The 18,329-nt window shown below is 31.6% G+C and overlaps 4 protein-coding genes and 1 pseudogene across 4 annotated transcripts; 3 read left to right on the top strand and 2 right to left on the bottom strand.

Annotated features, from left to right (window-relative positions):
• The first annotated feature begins 464 nt into the window (after nt 1–464).
• LOC125821568 (glycosyltransferase BC10-like) lies at nt 465–2,087 on the top strand. The gene is made up of 2 exons (XM_049500988.1): nt 465–950; nt 1,445–2,087. Exons 1-2 carry the CDS (start codon nt 465–467, stop codon nt 2,084–2,086), a joined length of 1,128 nt encoding a protein of 375 aa, XP_049356945.1. The 3' UTR covers nt 2,087.
• Nucleotides 2,088–2,329: 242 nt separating this feature from the next.
• LOC125821447 (glycosyltransferase BC10-like) lies at nt 2,330–3,487 on the bottom strand (annotated as a pseudogene).
• A 4,395-nt stretch (nt 3,488–7,882) lies between these two features.
• Nucleotides 7,883–11,189, top strand: LOC125821565 (glycosyltransferase BC10-like). The gene is made up of 2 exons (XM_049500986.1): nt 7,883–8,447; nt 10,509–11,189. Exons 1-2 carry the CDS (start codon nt 7,899–7,901, stop codon nt 11,151–11,153), a joined length of 1,194 nt encoding a protein of 397 aa, XP_049356943.1. The 5' UTR covers nt 7,883–7,898; the 3' UTR covers nt 11,154–11,189.
• Nucleotides 11,190–12,277: 1,088 nt separating this feature from the next.
• On the top strand, nt 12,278–13,399 carry LOC125821446 (glycosyltransferase BC10-like). Its single transcript, XM_049500861.1, has 2 exons — nt 12,278–12,825; nt 12,907–13,399. The coding sequence occupies exons 1-2, from the start codon at nt 12,278–12,280 to the stop codon at nt 13,397–13,399; spliced, it is 1,041 nt and encodes a 346-aa protein (XP_049356818.1).
• A 72-nt stretch (nt 13,400–13,471) lies between these two features.
• Nucleotides 13,472–17,450, bottom strand: LOC125821546 (probable leucine-rich repeat receptor-like protein kinase At1g68400). Its single transcript, XM_049500965.1, has 2 exons — nt 16,096–17,450; nt 13,472–14,242 (listed from the first exon to the last, which is right to left on the bottom strand). The coding sequence occupies exons 1-2, from the start codon at nt 17,435–17,437 to the stop codon at nt 13,563–13,565; spliced, it is 2,022 nt and encodes a 673-aa protein (XP_049356922.1). The 5' UTR covers nt 17,438–17,450; the 3' UTR covers nt 13,472–13,562.
• Between the last annotated feature and the right edge of the window lie 879 nt (nt 17,451–18,329).

The following is an 18,329-nucleotide window of genomic DNA, read 5'->3' as shown; positions in this document are numbered from 1 at the left end:
TGGGCAGTGTAGAGTCTACGCAGACCTTACTCCTACCTTGGGAGGTAGAGAGGTTGTTTCCTATAGACCCTCAGCTCAAGAAAAAGTATGTCAAAGCTGATACTATAGAAAACATGACAGAAAAAAAAACTACAATAAAATAGTGCGGTAATCGACTACTGGTAATGATTGGATAGTGTAAAAAATTATTTCACTGTATTTAACTTTAAACCAGTTTCTTTACAATGCAACTTTCTGTTCTTTCTTTAAGGCTCATAATTGCAGTTTTACTTTAACTGCAATAAAAACAAAAACCACACCTTGCCTCTTTTTATTTCACATTTTATTCTTGCCCCATACTAACACTTCCCATGCTCCTTTGCATTTATTCCTCATTTTCACTTACTTTATACATATCATAAATTGAGACCTTTTACTATCACTTTATACATATGATTTGTGAATGACCATTTTGTTTTAGAGAAATGAGTTTCCATCTTGGTGCCACCATAGTTCTTACTTTATCTGTCTCATTTTTTGTACTACTATTAGGCTTGTTCATCAATTATCAGTTCAGGAAGATTGTTATCTATGAAGATTTCTACTTGCCTCATCAATCACCAATTTACAATCTCTCCATCTCTACACATCTTGTTTGTAACTCTTCTTCGTCTCATTCTAGTTCCAATAGGACCATGGAGGAGTTGAATGATGTTTGGCACTCGATGAACGATGAAGAACTTATGTGGAGAGCTTCAATGGTACCTCAAATAGAGAAGTACCCGTTTAATCGAATCCCAAGAGTGGCATTCTTGTTCTTAACAAGGGGTAGATTGCCATTGGCACCTCTTTGGGAGATGTTCTTTAAAGGACATGAAGGGCTGTTTTCAATATACATTCATACTTCACCAGATTTCAACTATGAACCTCCTCCATCATCTGTGTTTTATAAAAGAAGGATACCTAGCCAGGTTCAATTGCTTTTTTAAAATAGCATTTCTTTATCATATGGCATTTCTTTATGATTAAGCAATAATAACATACCAAAGGATTGTGTGTACGCAAACCTTACCCCTACCTTGGGAGGTAGAGAGGTTGTTCCCAATAGATCCTCGGCTTGTTTTTTTATCCATTCGATATATGAAATTTACTAGCCCGACTAGTCAAGATTCATGTCGGGTAAGCCCACTGTGGGGATCGTTAAGAGTTCCCTACCAAGAAGTTTTCCATTTGTAGGGCTCAAATCCGATACATCTGATCAAAAGTGATGGGAATCCAACCATCCCACCACATCCTATAGTTTATGCAAGACATGCTACTATATACCAATAACATATTTCCATGACGCCTTCCTCGGCGTTATTGGTCTATAGTACGATACATATTGAATTGCCTCGACCTATTTGTCGGTATATATAAGTTAAATCTTTCTGAATCGTGTGTATCGTTTTTTTGTTTTCCACAGGCAGTACAATGGGGAAGATCAACCATGATTGATGCAGAGAGAAGACTTTTAGCAAATGCACTTTTAGACATTTCCAATGAAAGATTCATATTACTCTCTGAATCATGCATTCCTTTCTTCAATTTCACTACAATCTACACTTACCTCATAAATTCCGACCAAAGTTTCCTCGGATCATTTGACGATCCGAGGAAAATAGGTCGTGGTAGGTACAACAAACGTATGTACCCGAACATAACACTTTCCGATTGGAGAAAAGGCTCACAATGGTTCGAAGTACATCGCGAACTTGCAGTAAAAATAGTCTCTGATGTGATGTATTACCCTGTTTTTAAGAACTATTGTGTGCCACCATGTTACATGGATGAACATTACTTACCTACATTGGTGAATAAAGTTTGTCCGGGATTAACTTCGAATCGGAGCATTACGTGGGCTGATTGGTCAGCTGGTGGCTCACACCCGATGACATTTTTGAAGAAAGATGTGACAGAGGAGTTTTTGAAGAGTGTTGGGAGTGAGTTGAATTGTAGTTATAATGGAAAGATGAGTTCAATATGTTTTCTTTTTGGGAGGAAATTTCATCCTAGTACTTTGCAACCTTTACTTAGGATTGCACCAAAGTTGCTTGGTTTTGGTTGACTCCTCCCCCCCACCACCACCCACACCCCACCCCCTAGCAAGGAGGAACATAGTTCGCATGATTTCGTGAAAGAGTTTATGTTATATGCATTGACATCATAACGAGTTTCCGGAATATCGGATTAGGTTGAAAAATTGGTCTTTTATATATAATTTTTTTTTGGAATTCTTACATTACATTTGCTTTTCTATAAGGGAAAAAATAGGAGAAAAAAATCAAAATTAACAAAAAATTAATCCTAATTATTGGTTGAATTGCATAACCTTTGGTGCAAACATCAAGAGTCTACTCAAAGCATGTGGTGTAAATTTCCTTGCAAACAAATGACAAATACTTGTCTTCTTACCATTATACTCACAACTACTCTCATTCCTCAACTTCTTCAAGAACTCTTTAGTTATATCTTGTCTATTAAATCGGGCCGGGTGGGCCCCACCCTTCGACCAGTCAACCCAAGTCAAGGTCCGGCCCGAATTCCTCCCCATAAATCTCATGCTCACGAAAGTCGGAAGGTAGTGTTCGTCAGCACAACACCATTCCTTGCAGTATTTTTGAAAAATTGATAAATACGTCTTGTCTTAAACGACCTCTATGGCAAGATCCCTATCAATTTGAAACCATTGAGACCCTTTCCTCCATTGTGGAAGTTTGATAGTCGGGCTCATTCGCGGGCGGTACCTGCCCCGGCCCGATGGGCCGGGCTGGTCATACGACTCCACAAAATTTTTCGTGGAGTTCATTAGGTGAGTGTAGATAGTAGAGAAATTGAACAAGGGAATGCATGCTTCAGAGAGAAGAACAAATCTTTGGTTAGAAATATCAAGAAGAGCATTTGCTAGTAATCTTTTTTCAGCCTCAACCATATTTACTTTACCCCATTCAACTTCTTTACTTGGAATTCTTCTTCCATGAAAAATAAAACTTTCATCAATATTTGATTTATTATAAGAAGGATGAGAATGAACATAAATTGAATAAAATCCTTCATGTCCTTTAAAAAATAGCTCCCAAAGTGGTGATAACAAAACTGGCCCTTTTGTTAAAAACATGAAAGCCACTTTTGGTTGTATTTTAAATGGTAACTCTTTAACTTTTGGCACCATTGAACTTCTCCATAACAACTCTTCATCATTCATATCATGTTCAACATTAATTGGTTTAATATACTCATTCAACCCTAATCGAGGAATTATCGATCGCGGTGATGGTGATGGTGATGATGGTGGTGGTGATAATGGTTGTGAATTAAAAGAAGAAAAGTTTAAAATTTGGCCATTTATGATTTGTAAGTTGACACTAAAGTGTGAAAAATAAAAAGTGAAAATAATACCACAAGCAAAGAAGAAAAAATAAGAAAGGAGATTTAAAATATTTAATGGACGTAATTTGATAGCCGTCATTATGTTAAGTAAGAAATTAAGAAGAAATAATTTGAATGAAGAGAAGAAATTGTGTTATGTATATATAGAGCCATAGATGTATTTAATCATAATCCATATCAAATTAGGAATCTATTAATTATATAGAATATAGTAAATTATAATCCGTATCAAACTAGGAATCTATTAATGTATTTATATATATATAAAAAAAGGAAAAACTATGGAACTAGTCAATAAAAATAACAAGAAAACAAGAAAATTTATATTTTGGTTATTACAACTTGGAATACAAGTTAAAATAGAGAAGTATTTATAGTTAGTATTACAACTTTCCATATTAAGTTTATTCTAAGAATTATTTTAGGCATATGACTTATATTAAATATATTTAAAATGTAACTTTAAATTAAACTTGTGGAAGGCTAAAGTAAGGTCTTGCTAAAAAAAAAAAAATCTTTCTTAGAAGGGTTTCATCACTATAAAAAAAATCGTTAATTTCTAAAGGACGTTATCATTACGTTTTTGATAATTTGATAAGAAATTACTGAAAGATTTCTCATATAAAATTCGTTCGAAAATCGGAAATTTACTACGGATGTCTCGTTGGAAAATTTCTAAATTAATTAATTTTAAACTCATATATTTAAAATTTTAAACTCGTCTTTGCCAGAGCATGAGCGACTTAACTCAGATATGAACTCAATGACTTTTGTCCAATTATTTGTATATGTAATAAGAAATCTAATTTAAATATTTGACTATTAATCTAATTAGTATTATTGTATACCAACTTTTTTTTTTCAAAGGTTCCCTCAAAAGGGCTTCAATAGATAAGTCAAAGGAGCATGGAGGGGCGTGAAACCTGACCTCCGCATTACAAAACGAGGTGTGAGGGCACATCTTACTCTCTAACTTATCAAAATAAAAGGAAAGAAAAAAGGAGGGTTGCTCCTCGTCACATAAGCTTAAAAAAATTCTAGAATTCATAAACTAGAAGCAACCAAACAAAATTTAACCAGGGTCGAATATGAAGTTGCCCTTCTTCACTCGAATTCTAATATACTTATAACGTTATATACTTATATGTACCAACTTAATATCGTTATATACTTGTATGTTTAATTGACTGAATTACGTACGCAAATCTGTGAGTATTTTTATTACTAGTTTTTTTAAAAAATAATTGATTTTAATTTCTTGTATATATATACTACTTTGGCACCTCTAAAAAAATTGACTTTTAGTAAATAATGTATATAATTTGGAACTGCATCATTTCAATTGGAAAAGAAATTAAAAAGATTGTACCTTGATGTCGCTATTTTATCGTTAAATAAGGTTAGCGATAGATTTTTTGATGTTCAATAACTTAAATTGTATCTAGTTGATAATTTATGTTTCCTATAATGTGAGCTCAGATGAATTTGATGACCTTACAATATTAGCATATTGCGTCCATTTCTTTAAAGACACGTCACATGTGTATTGTATATTCATTGAGTTGATATAAACGTCGGTGAAAAGTAATGTATATGTAGAGGTCAATGGTGATGGCCTTGTGTTTTGGGAAACTTTTTTGACTAGTCTTCTTCAATGGCAGCTAATTCCAACAGAAAATTGGACCCAAAAACTTGAGGCCCCCTTTGAGCAACGAACTATATTCATAATTATTACTTTTGGTTATTCTTTTGTTGTTGTTTTTATACATTAAAATAATTATAAAAGGTTCAATTTTTTTAATAAATGAAAACTAGTTGCCAACTAAAAAAGACAATTAAGAAAAACAATTAGAGGAAGGTAGGTATCTTTTGAAACTATACAAATTTGTAATTTGAATATGCTTTGAAATATGTCAAACTCACTTTATTTATTTATTTGTTTTTGTTTTTATTTTGTTTTACTTTTTTGTTTGGGGTTTATACTATTTGTTTGAACCTAAAAATTGAAATTTTATTGTTGGATTAAGACAAGGTATGTGCTACATCCACTATGGATAAAGTTTTAGTGGATAAAAAAGTGTAAACCATGATTTGATGAGCTACTAACGGTTCGTTTGATATGCGAGATAAGATATATAAAAATATTTTATATTATTTCATTTTTTATATGAGAAGATAATCTAATTATTTTAATAAATAATGGGATAAAATAATTTCAAAATTAACTAATATTTTAAGTTAAATATAAAATCTGAAATTTATTTCGAGATATATAGTCTTATCTATGACCCTAAAAGTTTTGTTTTTTTGGGGTGAGAACTGAGAAGTACTTGATTAATTAAAGGGGCAAAATTGGAAAAAAGGCACTTTTTCTGTTTACCCCTTTACCCACGCTATTAAAGAAAAAAAAAGATACTCTGATTTATAAAACATTTCGTATTTATTTAATATTTAGAAAAGAATCATTATTGTAATGTAAAATATTTTTTTAATTAAAGTATTAGTGATTAATTTCATGATTATTCATGACTAATAATAGGTTATATAGAGATAATTTTATTATTAAGGGAAGTACAAACACATGATTTTGATATCGTTATTTAAGTTATATCTCAAGTTTATAAAAAAAAAATTATGTCTACCTACTGCGAAATAATTTTAAATCTATGAAATTCAAGTATTTATGTATGGACGTCAAACATATATATGAGACAAGTTCTCTCATTTTTGCATAACATTAGCCATTCTACTTTAAGCTCAGGAATTTTTGCCTCAGATTTAACTGATTTTCATTCAAAGTTAAAAGAAAAATTATATTTTAACAAAAATTATATCTGATAACAAGGATAATAATTTTGAAATATCAAATACGAGTTCTCCTTTATAACTTCTTAAATAACTAAAGATAATTAAACAAGCACATTTTTTCAATTTCTATTGGCCAAAATTGTCCCATTCATAATATCCATTATAAAAGGCACATATAGGGAACCGTTACTATTTTTCCTGTTGACTTTTGCTAGTCATTTTTAATCTATTAAGAAGAAATATTTTTTTATATATTTCCAACATTAATATTTATTTCCCAAGACGTAAGATTATTATTACACATCAATTAGTATGAATATTAAGATAAAATATTTATATTATTTTTTAAAAAAAATATTAAATTTAAAATGAATAAATAAAAGTAAAGAGGAAAAATATTTAGAAACTTCTGTAGAAGTAATGGGTCTCAAATTCCCCAAAAATTGTTAATTTCACTTTCCTCTTTTTCTTTTTGCACATGCAATTTCCTTTCCTTTTCCTTCTAATATTGAAAAAGAAATAAAAACTATTGACTTTTTCAAATAATATTTTCTAAAATAAAAATCCACCGCATTTGAACGATCTAGAGTCAGTTTGGCTGCTAATACGTGTTGATTTTAGGTTTATATATATGAAAAATATTAAATGAATCTATACACAATTATTGTAATTTATTTGTCTAAAATAATTATCTTATGTAATTAATATATATTTATTAAATAACATTATTTTTATATGACTTGATCTGTAAATATTTTATATTTGAGAGACAAAATCAAGATTCTTTGAATTTACAAATTCTGAATTCTTTTAGAAAAGCAATTTACTTCATCATTCGGTAAATTATTTTTACATATTAAGTCGAATTTTAATATAATACAAAATTTAAACCTAAATTGGGGTTTTGTCGAAATCATAGTAAAAACAATAGCTCCACCTCATGATTTTATACACAATCAATGTATAGAGGTTAAACTCAAAAACACAACACGATAAATTTTTTAATAGAGCTTGTTGAAAATTGTCTCGTTGATAACTTTTTTTAATGAATTTTCTATCGAAAATCTTTTAGCGATGAGTTAGATTCTGATTGGACATCGTCTATTGAAATTGGTAATTCTAATAGGTGAAAATAAGTATAATATTTATAATAATCTTTATATGGAAAGTTATAATACTTACTGTTTTCTTTGACTTAATTTATATGACTCACTTTCCTTTTTAATGAGTTTAAAAACGAATGACACATTTTATATTTAATAACAACTTAATTTCAATATACTCATTTTACCATTAATAAAATGATTCATAGTCATATAAATATCTACAACTTATTTTAAATCACAAATTTCAAAAGTTTTTCTTTCTTTCGTAACCTCTATGGCAATTCAGATTTATATCATATAAATTAAGACGGAGGGAATATAATATGGTAATAATCATATCATAGGGTGTTCGTTAAAACGCCGCCTTCAATAATTCTTTTTAAAATGTGCCTATGTTGACTTATATTCCAAGTTGTAACCAAAATAAGAGTTTTCTTTGTTTTATTGTTACTTTTCATTTACATTATTTAATAATTTTATTTATATAATATATTAATAATAATAGATCCCTCTCTATATATAAGATTTCTTTTCCACCATTCAAATTATTTCCTCTTTTTCTTCTCTGTTCTTAACATGAAGAACCAAAATCAAAACTCCATAGCAATGGCTATTAAATCATTCAACACTCCAATAAATATTATAAATCTCCTTTCTTCTTTTTTCTTATTTGCTTGTGGTATAGCATGTGGTATTATTTTCACTTTTTATTTCAAAAACTTTAGTGTTAACTTACAAGTCATCAATGGCCAAATTTTAAACTATTCTTCTTTAAATTCACATCCATTATCACCACCACCACCACCATCACCGCGATCGATAATTCCTCGATTAGGGTTGAATGAGTATATCAAGCCAATTAATGTTGAACATGATATGAGTGATGAAGAGTTATTTTGGAGAAGTTCAATGGTGCCAAAAGTTAAAGAATTTCCATTTAAAAGAGTACCAAAAGTGGCTTTCATGTTTTTAACAAGAGGGCCAATTTTGTTATCACCACTTTGGGAGCTATTTTTTAAAGGAAATGAAGGATTTTATTCAATTTATATACATTCTGATCCTTCTTATAATCAATCACATGTTGATGAAAGTTCTATTTTTCATGGAAGGAGAATTCCTAGCAAGGTTAGTTTCATATTATATAACTTTTTTTTTCTCTCTAGTATCTTAGTTTCTTTCTTATTTGTTTCAATTCGTTGAGTCAGACAAATATTTGGTATTTAAATGGAGAAGAATAGAATAATAGACCGATTATCTACATACGAGGATTTTCAATTTGCACTAGGGTTGACTCAAATTGAATTCACATAACAAAGTCTCATATTAGGATAATTACTACTCTATAAGTAAGAAGTACTTAAGACAGAGGAGATAGGTTCGAACCATGCATCACTAATCCTCTAAAAATTTTGTGCACATTAATAAAGCAAAAAACACTTAATTAGAGAGATAAAAGACCGTTTAGACGAATATTCTTAAAGCTATGAAACACATTTTATTAAGAAGACGAAAGTTCTTGATGATTTCTTTCCATCTGTTCAAGTTTTGATGAATAGAGTAATATTTTAACTCTGTTGATAGGGTTAGAGATAGCATTTCAATAATCAGTCGAAGTATTCACAATTTAATCCTTCAAACACCACGATTATAAAAATAATAATATGAATAATTGTATTATAATATTTGTTTCTTTACTATGGTACCTTGGAATTGATGAGTCATTAGCTGAGGCAAAAGATTGGGACCATTTTGTCATTAATAGCAAAGTGTTTGTAAGACTCTGACAAAACTTAAATGGAATATATTTATATAAAAAGAAAATAATTAATTAATTGAAGGATATTTAATTGTAAAGAAAAGAATGGAGTATTGAAGTAGTCAACAAGGCTATATTCGTTTCTTTATGAAAATTCAAGAATAAGTCTAGATTCTAGGATCATGATGTTTCTTACTATTCAAAAAAAAAAAAAAAACTAGTCAATAAAGAAAGGAAAATAAATAAATAATAAATGATAAATAATTTTAAAAAAGATTTACAATAAAGTAGGTGACTTTGTTAGAAATCTAGTGGTTCGTATTTATTAGCAAACAATCAATCCTATTATAATCAAGAGATTTCGAGTTCGCACTAGAATAATTTAACTTTAAGATAGTGAAGTTTTTTGATGTGAACTTATTTGCTTTACTCTTTCTCCAATATTTTCACGTATAGAGTTTGCAATATAATTTTGTTAAGAATTAAAGGATATATGTAGCATTAGAGCAATTTAACCTGTTATATTAGATTATTTATTATATATTTTAATCAGGTTATCAATTGATAGTTAATGTATTTATTTTAGAAGTGATCTAATCGTATGATTATTTTTTTATATCGTCAATATATAGAACTTAAATTATAAATTATAGAACTTTCAAATAATGTTCATAGTTTTTTTTAAACAACATATGTTCCATTAAACTATTTAAGAAAACTTTATGTGCTCCTTTTTTTTTTTGTTACTCTTCAATATTTTTTTCCATTTATGTCATAGATTTTCTCTGACAAATTATTGATTTTATGGCCTATATGTTTGGATATATAGTTGTATATAATATTAAATGGGAACTATAAACCCATGTGTGTTTTAATGAGAAGCAAACTACTCATGTCCCTTGTTAGATTTTTTTTTGTTATCTCACCAAGTATTCGGTATTCGTTTTGAGATCTAACTAATTCGAATTGCATCAAGAAACTTCATTCTGGGAATTAAATATTTCCTACCTAATGCATCTCAATTCATTCATAGAATTTGAATACGAAACCTCTATTTAAAAATAAAGTACTTACTCCTTTATCATATAGTTTGTTATCATTATCTGCAATCTGTTTTAATATCCGACTAATCTGAATTTAAATAGAAAACTTTAACTTTAGGGTTAAGACAAAAATGGGCCTACCCCATTTTATTTTATTTTAGCTATATATGAAATGAAAATGGACCTACCCCCAAACTTTTTCTGGTGAAAACAACTTATAAATGCTTCAAACTACCAAAAAAAAAGAAAAAGAGAGAAGTATTTCTAGCTAATGATTTTTTATTGGTTTGATAATTATTACATCAATTGCTTGAAGTATACATTTATAATTAATAGACTAATATCATTAAAAATAAATTAAACTTTTGTTTAATTGATGAAATGCAGGAAGTTGAATGGGGAAAAATAAATATGGTTGAGGCTGAAAAAAGACTACTTGCAAATGCTCTTCTTGATATCTCTAATCAAAGATTTGTTCTTCTCTCTGAGGCATGCATTCCCTTGTTCAATTTCTCTACTATCTACACTCACCTAATGAACTCCACGAAAAATTTCGTGGAGACATATGACCAGCCCGGCCCAGTGGGCCGGGGTCGATATCACCCACGGATGAGCCCGACTATCAAACTTCCACAATGGAGAAAAGGGTCTCAATGGTTCGAAATGGACAGAGATCTCGCCTTAGAGGTCGTTTCTGATCAAACGTATTTCTCGGTTTTCAAGAAACATTGCAAGGGCTCGTGCTATGCTGACGAACATTTTTTACCAACTTTTGTAAGTATGAAATTCGAAAAGAGGAATTCGGGTCGGACTTTGACATGGGTTGACTGGTCGAAGGGCGGGCCCCACCCAACCCGTTATTATAGGTCAGATATAAGTGTGGAGTTTTTGAAAAAGCTGAGAAGTGAGAGTAGTTGTGAGTACAATGGTGAAAAGACAAGTGTTTGTCACTTGTTTGCAAGGAAATTTACACCACATGCTTTGAGTAGACTATTGATTTTTGCACCAAAGGTTATGCAATTTAACCATTAATTAGGATTAATTAACACAAATTGATGTACATGGAAAAAAAATTTAATTCTTTGTACAAACCTTAACTTGATCACATGATCAATGGGTTCATTTATTAATTCATTCTTTGATTTTGATTTTTCCTTATTTTTCCCCTTGTAAAAAAGTAAATGTGAGATATGTAAGAATTTCAGTTTTTATTTTAAATAAAAGACCATTTTTTTGCTTATTCATAATGTTAGTGTTTGTGTATAAATCCTACGCTTATATATAAAGGATTTTTCTTCCTTTGTGTAATAGAGAAAATGATGAGAAGTGTTACACGATTGTATTTATTGTACTTATACGCGTATTTAGGTTATACGGTGTATTTCCACCTTTCTCTCTTCATAGATATGTATCAGTTGTATTTATTCGCTCTTGTATAGTTTGTATCATTCATGATATATAAATACAATAAAGAAAGCGCAAAATTACAAAATATAAAAAGAGAATTTTGTAGTTAGAATTTGAATTTCTTTTATCTAAAAGAAAGACAAGTATATTGTATTCATTGGTTTGGCCCAAAGGTGTTGGGTAAGTTATTTACTAGTCACGAGTTAAACTATAGACTGTGATAAACATTTTAAAATGTATTTTTTTTATCATATTAAACGAAGAGACATTGTAACTTGTAGTATTTTCCAAATATCTAAATTGAAAATCTAAAACTTATTAAATTAATCTAATTTAATAAGCTTTAAAAATTAGTTAAATTAATTCTTGAGAAGCAAAACATGATAGATATAAACAAGAAAATTAACAATGATAAATATCTAATATATATTTTTTCAGTTAAAACACCGCCCTAATATATATTTTGAATTTTCTTGTTTTATTTTTATTGACTTTATTTAATAATTGTTTTTTTATATAAATAGATTAGTAATAAATCCTAATTTGGTACGGATTATGATTACTATAGTTGCTAGGTAATAATATTAATATAATCCTAATTTGATACGGATTATGATTAACTAAACCTCTATATATTAAGACAATCGATTTTTTTCCCTTCATTCAAATTATATTTTCTCTCTTAACATAATATAATCATGAAGAACAAAAAACAAAATTTCAGAAATTTATTCACTACCCCATTAAATATGATATATCTCCTTTCTTTTTTCTTCTTTTTTGCTTGTGGTATAACTTGTGGTATTATTTTCACTTCTTATTTCAATGACTTTAGTGTCAACTTACAAGTTATAAATGGCCAAATTTTAAACTATTCTTCTTTTAATCCACCACCATCACTACCACCATCATCGCGATCGATAATTCCTCGATTAGGGTTGAATGAGTGTATTAAGCCAATTAATGTTGAACATGATATGAGTGATGAAGAGTTATTATGGAGAAGTTCAATGGTGCCAAAAGTTAAAGAGTTACCATTTAAAATACAACCAAAAGTGGCTTTCATGTTTTTAACAAAAGGGCCAGTTTTGTTATCACCACTTTGGGAGCTATTTTTTAAAGGACATAAAGGATTTTATTCAATTTATGTACATTCTCATCCTTCTTATAATAAATCAAATATTGATGAAAGTTTTATATTTCATGGAAGGAGAATTCCAAGTAAAGAAGTTGATTGGGGAAAAGTAAATATGGTTGAGGCTGAAAAAAGATTACTAGCAAATGCTCTTCTCGATATCTCTAACCTGAGATTTGTTCTTCTCTCTGAGGCATGCATTCCCTTATTCAATTTCTCTACTGTCTACACTCACCTAATAAACTCCAACGAAAATTTCGTCGAGACGTATGACCAGCCCAGCCCATTGGGCCGGGGTAGGTACCGCCCACAAATGAGCCCGATGATCAAACTTTCACAATGGAGGAAAGGGTCTCAATGGTTTCAAATTGATAGGGATCTTGCCGTAGAGATCGTTTCAGACAAGACGTATTTCTCGATTTTTCAAAACTACTGCAAGGGCTCGTGCTACGCTGATGAACACTACCTGCCAACGTTCGTGAACATGAAATTCAAGAATTGGAATTCGGGCCGGACCTTGACTTGGGTTGACTGGTCGAAGGGTGGGGCCCACCCGGCCCGATTTAATAGACAAGATATAACTAAAGAGTTCTTGAAGAAGTTGAGGAGTGAGAGTAGTTGTGAGTATAATGGTAAGAAGACAAGTATTTGTCATTTGTTTGCAAGGAAATTTACATCACATGCTTTGAGTAGACTCTTGATGTTTGCACCAAAGGTTATGCAATTAAACCATTAATTAGGATCAATTCAACCATTTTTTACTCATTCATAATATCTTGCAACTTGTTATGTTAACCTTATAAAACTTCTCCTAAATTATATCTTATAGATAAAAGGATTAAAACTAAGAGGTTAATTTACATAACTCAGAATAACAAACTAGTAGGAAAAAAAACTCACTACTGACTAGCTGCACCACATGTATTATCTTCAGAAACAGCAGGAGAGTCAGAAACAGAATCAGTAGCAGTGTCATGAGAAGGTGAAACTTCAACACCTCTCAACTCTTCAATCATTTTCACAACATAATTTATTTTAGGCCTTTGATCTGGTGATGTTGAAGTACATGCCATAGCTATCTGCAATAGCCCCACCATTTCCTCCTCAATGTCCTTATACCTCATCAACTCCAAATCGAACACTTCCGCAGTCCATTCTTCCCTCACCACGGATTGCACCCATCTTGGTAAGTCAACAACCCCTCCGTAGCCGGTTGTGAGGCCACTACCGTTGTCCACGACTGAGGGGCATTTACCGGTTAGCAGCTCGAGTAATAGGACCCCGAATGAGTAGATGTCGGACTTTTGAGTTATTTTACGACCATCCAATGCGACTTCAGGGGCTCGGTAGCCGTTGGTTTTTGGGACGGAAGATGGTGTGGCGAAGATGGCTAGACCAAAGTCGGAGACACGTGCATTGCCGCTCTTGTCGATGAGGATGTTAGTTGATTTGATGTTGCCATGAGTGAGTTTCAAGGACTTGCATGAGTTGTGGATGAAGGCTAGCCCTCGAGCCGCTCCGGCTGCAATCTTTAACCTTGTTGTCCAGTCTAAAGGAGTTCTTCCAGGCCCTCTGTTACCTGTAGCAAGAAGATTCATGTCCATCAAAACATTTACTCAAACTACTATAAAATGGAACACTTACACATTTTCGCTTATTTGCCCCTTTCCCATTTTTGGCAACTATTTAATTTCAACTTTCCACATGACATGTTTAAGAACTAAGACCAGAAGATTCAAAAGTGTTCTTTACTTTTCTTAAACTCCGTGCCAAGTCAAAACCAGACAAACAAATTGAAGCGGAGGGAGTATTTGTTATAGAAAGATAAAGATGCAACTTTAACTAGACAAAAGAACAATACCATGGGCAGAGAGGACAAGGAGTTTGAAGTTGACATAGCAGACTTTGATGGTAGGAATAGTAACACATAATTGTTCATATTTCTAAAATGAGAAAATTTAACATATGAAGCAGCTGTCTCCTGTTACATGAATGACAGGTGCAATTCAACAAGAAGTTGATTCTTTACCATTTGAACCAGAAAGAATACTAAGTGATGTCAAAAAGACAAGCAAAAAAGCTGTAGAGCACAATGGGACAGTAGGGCATCTCTTGCCTAAAAAGTGTGAATTTCTTTCTTTTGCTTTGGCCCAAAAATCAGAGGGAACACATAATTCTATTCATCTGGTACAACAAGTCCTTTGCTTTAATCTTCTGTCACTTAAGGACCATCATGAGTAAATTAGATTCCTTTAAAAACTTTTTCAAGAATAAGATGATAAAGATTGTTAAATAATTTAAGTTCCCTACATTTGAAAATCAAGAATAGCTTATGTGACAAAGATTGTTAATGAACCAACATACCTTGACCAGAAACTCCAATATTCTATAGTTTTAGCTTGAAAAGACTACGTAGGACTTACCCATGTCGGATCCTCAAAAAATGCCTCATCGACATTTTTGAAGAGTCCGAGCAACGTAGATTTTCAGTATCCCCACATGGATAGTTTCAATTATGTAAATAGAAACATTAACTAAAGCAAATACTGTCTAGTATTGAGGCATCCCATCTTTATTCCTATTGCATCAGAAGGCTAGCCCTGGTTAACAGTAGCAGACCAAAAGCAATTAAAGACAAAAAGCCAGACTCAAACCCCATGTGATTATGCTATACTACTTGCCAAACTTTACCACCAAATCCATCAATAATCTTCTCCTTTTTTCCCATCCGGTGTACGGCAACCGCATTGGAGCCGGATACGGGTTCGCGCTAGGAAGTCCCACGTAGGGACAAACCGCTACCTAACAAGGGCAAGTCCATACTCAAGGCTCGAACTTGAAACCTCAGATTAAAGATGACGAAGTACTTACAACTCCACTATAATCCTTATTGGTCAATCAATAATCTATTCTACAACAAAAAGCTAAAGATCACATTTTTCTTTAAGAAACAAGTAATTCACAAATATTTTAGTACTATGAATTTCTTAAAGAACAAAAGGTTGAATACTATTTACCATGAATAAGCCAAAACAAGTGATGAAATCATACACCAAACTCACCAACAACTACTCAATCTTTAGCAAAGTAATATGCTTTCAAACTATCCAAATTTGGGTTTCTATTCTTATATGCATTAGAGACCAGTCCTTATTAACAGTTGCAGCCAAAAAAAGCAACTAAAAACCAAAAAAAAACAAGACACAAACCAACCACATGTGACTTTTGCTACTAGTTGCCAAACTTTATCACCCAAATCAATCAATTTCAACAAAACAATCCTAAAGATCACATTTTTCTTTTCAAAATCAACAAGTTCAACAACACAATCACATATCAATAACAAGAACAACATACTCAGTGTAATCCCGCAAAGTTACTCCATTTTAAAATATGTTAGTACTATTGAATTTCTTGAAGAACAAAACTTACCATGAAGAAGCCAAAACAAGTTGCCATTAGTCATGAACTCATACACCAACAACTTCTCATCTCTAGCAAAGTAATATGCTTTCAAACTAACCAAATTTGGGTGTCTAAGTCTTCCTAAAACTTCCATTTGTTGCTCAAATTCTCTTTTTCCACAAACATTCAATTCTTTCAATCTTTTCACAGCAACAACATTTCCATCATCCAACACAGCCTTATAAGCAGTCCCAAATCCCCCTTTTCCCAACATCTCAGCTGAAGCTCTCAACAAATCCTCAAGCTCAAACCTTTTCGCCCCTTCGAAAAACACCATCTTCCCTCTCTCGAACCCACTCGTCTGGCCCGTATTAGGATACGGGCTAGACGAGTACACAATCTTCTCACCTTCAAGAATGTGTGACCCATTCTTCTGAGAAGAAACTTTCCTAATGCAGAAGAAACAGTAGAGAAAAATACACACAACACATAGAACCAACACATCACCTAGTATAATGGCGATTATTGCTAATGAGCTCATTTTACCACTACTATGATGGGTATTTTTTGGACTCAAAGTTGCAGAGGTCACCGGCAATGAGCTCGGAGAAGATGCAATGGTAGTTTTAGGACTCACCGGAGAAGCTAAAGCTCCTGCCGACGACGACGGTTCACGAGGAACCGCCGCCGTACAGTTTGGCAACGGAGAACCACAAAGAACCCGGTTCTTCGAAAATGCAGATTCCGGGAAATGAGATAGCGAAATGGGTATTTCTCCAACGAGTTTGTTACCAGAAACGTTAAACTCTTGAAGATTAGGTAGATTAACCCCAGAAATCTCACCGGAAAACCCATTTCCTTCAAGACGAAGAGTAAGCAAATGGGTCAAACGATTCACCTTCACCGGAATCTCACCGGAAAACTTATTATACGACAGATCAAGTCTATAAAGCTTAAAAAGCGAGGTTAACGACTCAGAAAACTCCCCAGAAAGCTCATTATGGGAAAGAAACAGCAGCTTCAAAGCAGTAAGGTTCGAAAGATTCGGAACAGAACCGGAAAAATTGTTATATTTCAAGCTCAATACTCTTAACTCTTTGAGAAATACAAGATTTTGGAAAGACCCTTTTAGATTAAGACCTTCAAGAACAAGTCTAGAAACTCTATTGTTAAGACAAGATACACCAGTCCAAGAACAGGGGCTAGTTGATGAGTTCCAGTTATAGAGTGAGTTTGTTTCATCTGAAGCTGATTTGAAAGCTAGTAATGGTGCAACATCTGGGTTTGGGGAAGATTCAAGAAGGGTGAAGAGGAAGAAGAATGAAAGAAAAGTGTAATGGAAGTTCATGAGTAGAGTAGTAGTAGCCATTGAAGAGTGAAGAGAAAAAACAGAGTGAAAGGTGAAGAAGAGAGAAAGGTGGTGATAGTAATTAATGTTGAAAATAATGTGACAATTGTGGGGCAATTAATGCAAGTTCATATTTTAGTATATAGTATTTGGACATTATATCCATTTTATATTACAACCTACTTGATATACTCCTTTAATTTAATTATTAATCTATTCGCTTGACCTATGTTCACTTGATATGCCTCTTAAATTTAACAAGTTAAATATTCTTCAAGAAAATTTATTAAACTTATTAATGATACTTTGAATTCTAGATTTGACATATATTGACCCAATATATAAATATTCTTTAAGAAAATTTTGATTAGATATGTATTTTATTAAACTATTCTTTTTAATACTCCTTCGATCCAACAATAGGTGTTCACTATATACTATTTTGGAATGTTCAATAATATTTGTCTACTTTATAAAATCAATGAATAATTTTACACTTAGTTTTTAATTTGTTCTTATCATTAATTATAGTAATTCTTTTATTACATTTTTCAAGATATTGTATTTATTATGTTTCAAATGGTGATATAGTAAAATTACCCTTCTATTTATAATTTTTTAAGAAATGTGTAAAGTCAACAATGAACAAGTATTATTGAACAGAAGGGAGTAATACTTTTTAAGGCTAAATTTGACTATTTCGTTCGTTGCATATTACTTGATTTGTGTTGATTTAACATATCTTTTAAGAATTTTTTTAGTTAAGAGTGTACTTTACTAATCTAAACCTTATCAATGATACTTTGAATTCTAATTTTGACTCCTTCTGTTGAATATTATTTGATTTTTGTTGACTTGACATATTCCTCAAAAAAGTTTTAATTAGGAATGTAGTATGCTACTAAACTAATTT

Source organism: Solanum verrucosum, unplaced genomic scaffold (genome assembly GCF_900185275.1).
Source record: "Solanum verrucosum unplaced genomic scaffold, falcon-dt-bn FXZP01000217.1, whole genome shotgun sequence".
Taxonomy (NCBI): Eukaryota; Viridiplantae; Streptophyta; class Magnoliopsida; order Solanales; family Solanaceae; genus Solanum; species Solanum verrucosum.
This window is presented reverse-complemented; position numbering and strand designations above follow the sequence as displayed.

Excerpts from the sequence above, each read along its gene's own strand:
- LOC125821568 (XM_049500988.1), top strand. The coding sequence starts at position 465 with ATGAGTTTCCATCTTGGTGCCACCATAGTTCTTACTTTATCTGTCTCA. Across the intron at positions 951-1,444 it reads AAAGAAGGATACCTAGCCAG|GCAGTACAATGGGGAAGATC; the intron begins GTTCAATTGCTT and ends TGTTTTCCACAG.
- LOC125821565 (XM_049500986.1), top strand. The coding sequence starts at position 7,899 with ATGAAGAACCAAAATCAAAACTCCATAGCAATGGCTATTAAATCATTC. Across the intron at positions 8,448-10,508 it reads GAAGGAGAATTCCTAGCAAG|GAAGTTGAATGGGGAAAAAT; the intron begins GTTAGTTTCATA and ends GATGAAATGCAG.
- LOC125821446 (XM_049500861.1), top strand. The coding sequence starts at position 12,278 with ATGATATATCTCCTTTCTTTTTTCTTCTTTTTTGCTTGTGGTATAACT. Across the intron at positions 12,826-12,906 it reads GCAAATGCTCTTCTCGATAT|CTCCAACGAAAATTTCGTCG; the intron begins CTCTAACCTGAG and ends TCACCTAATAAA.
- LOC125821546 (XM_049500965.1), bottom strand. The coding sequence starts at position 17,437 with ATGGCTACTACTACTCTACTCATGAACTTCCATTACACTTTTCTTTCA. Across the intron at positions 14,243-16,095 it reads CTTGTTTTGGCTTCTTCATG|GTAACAGAGGGCCTGGAAGA; the intron begins GTAAGTTTTGTT and ends TTCTTGCTACAG.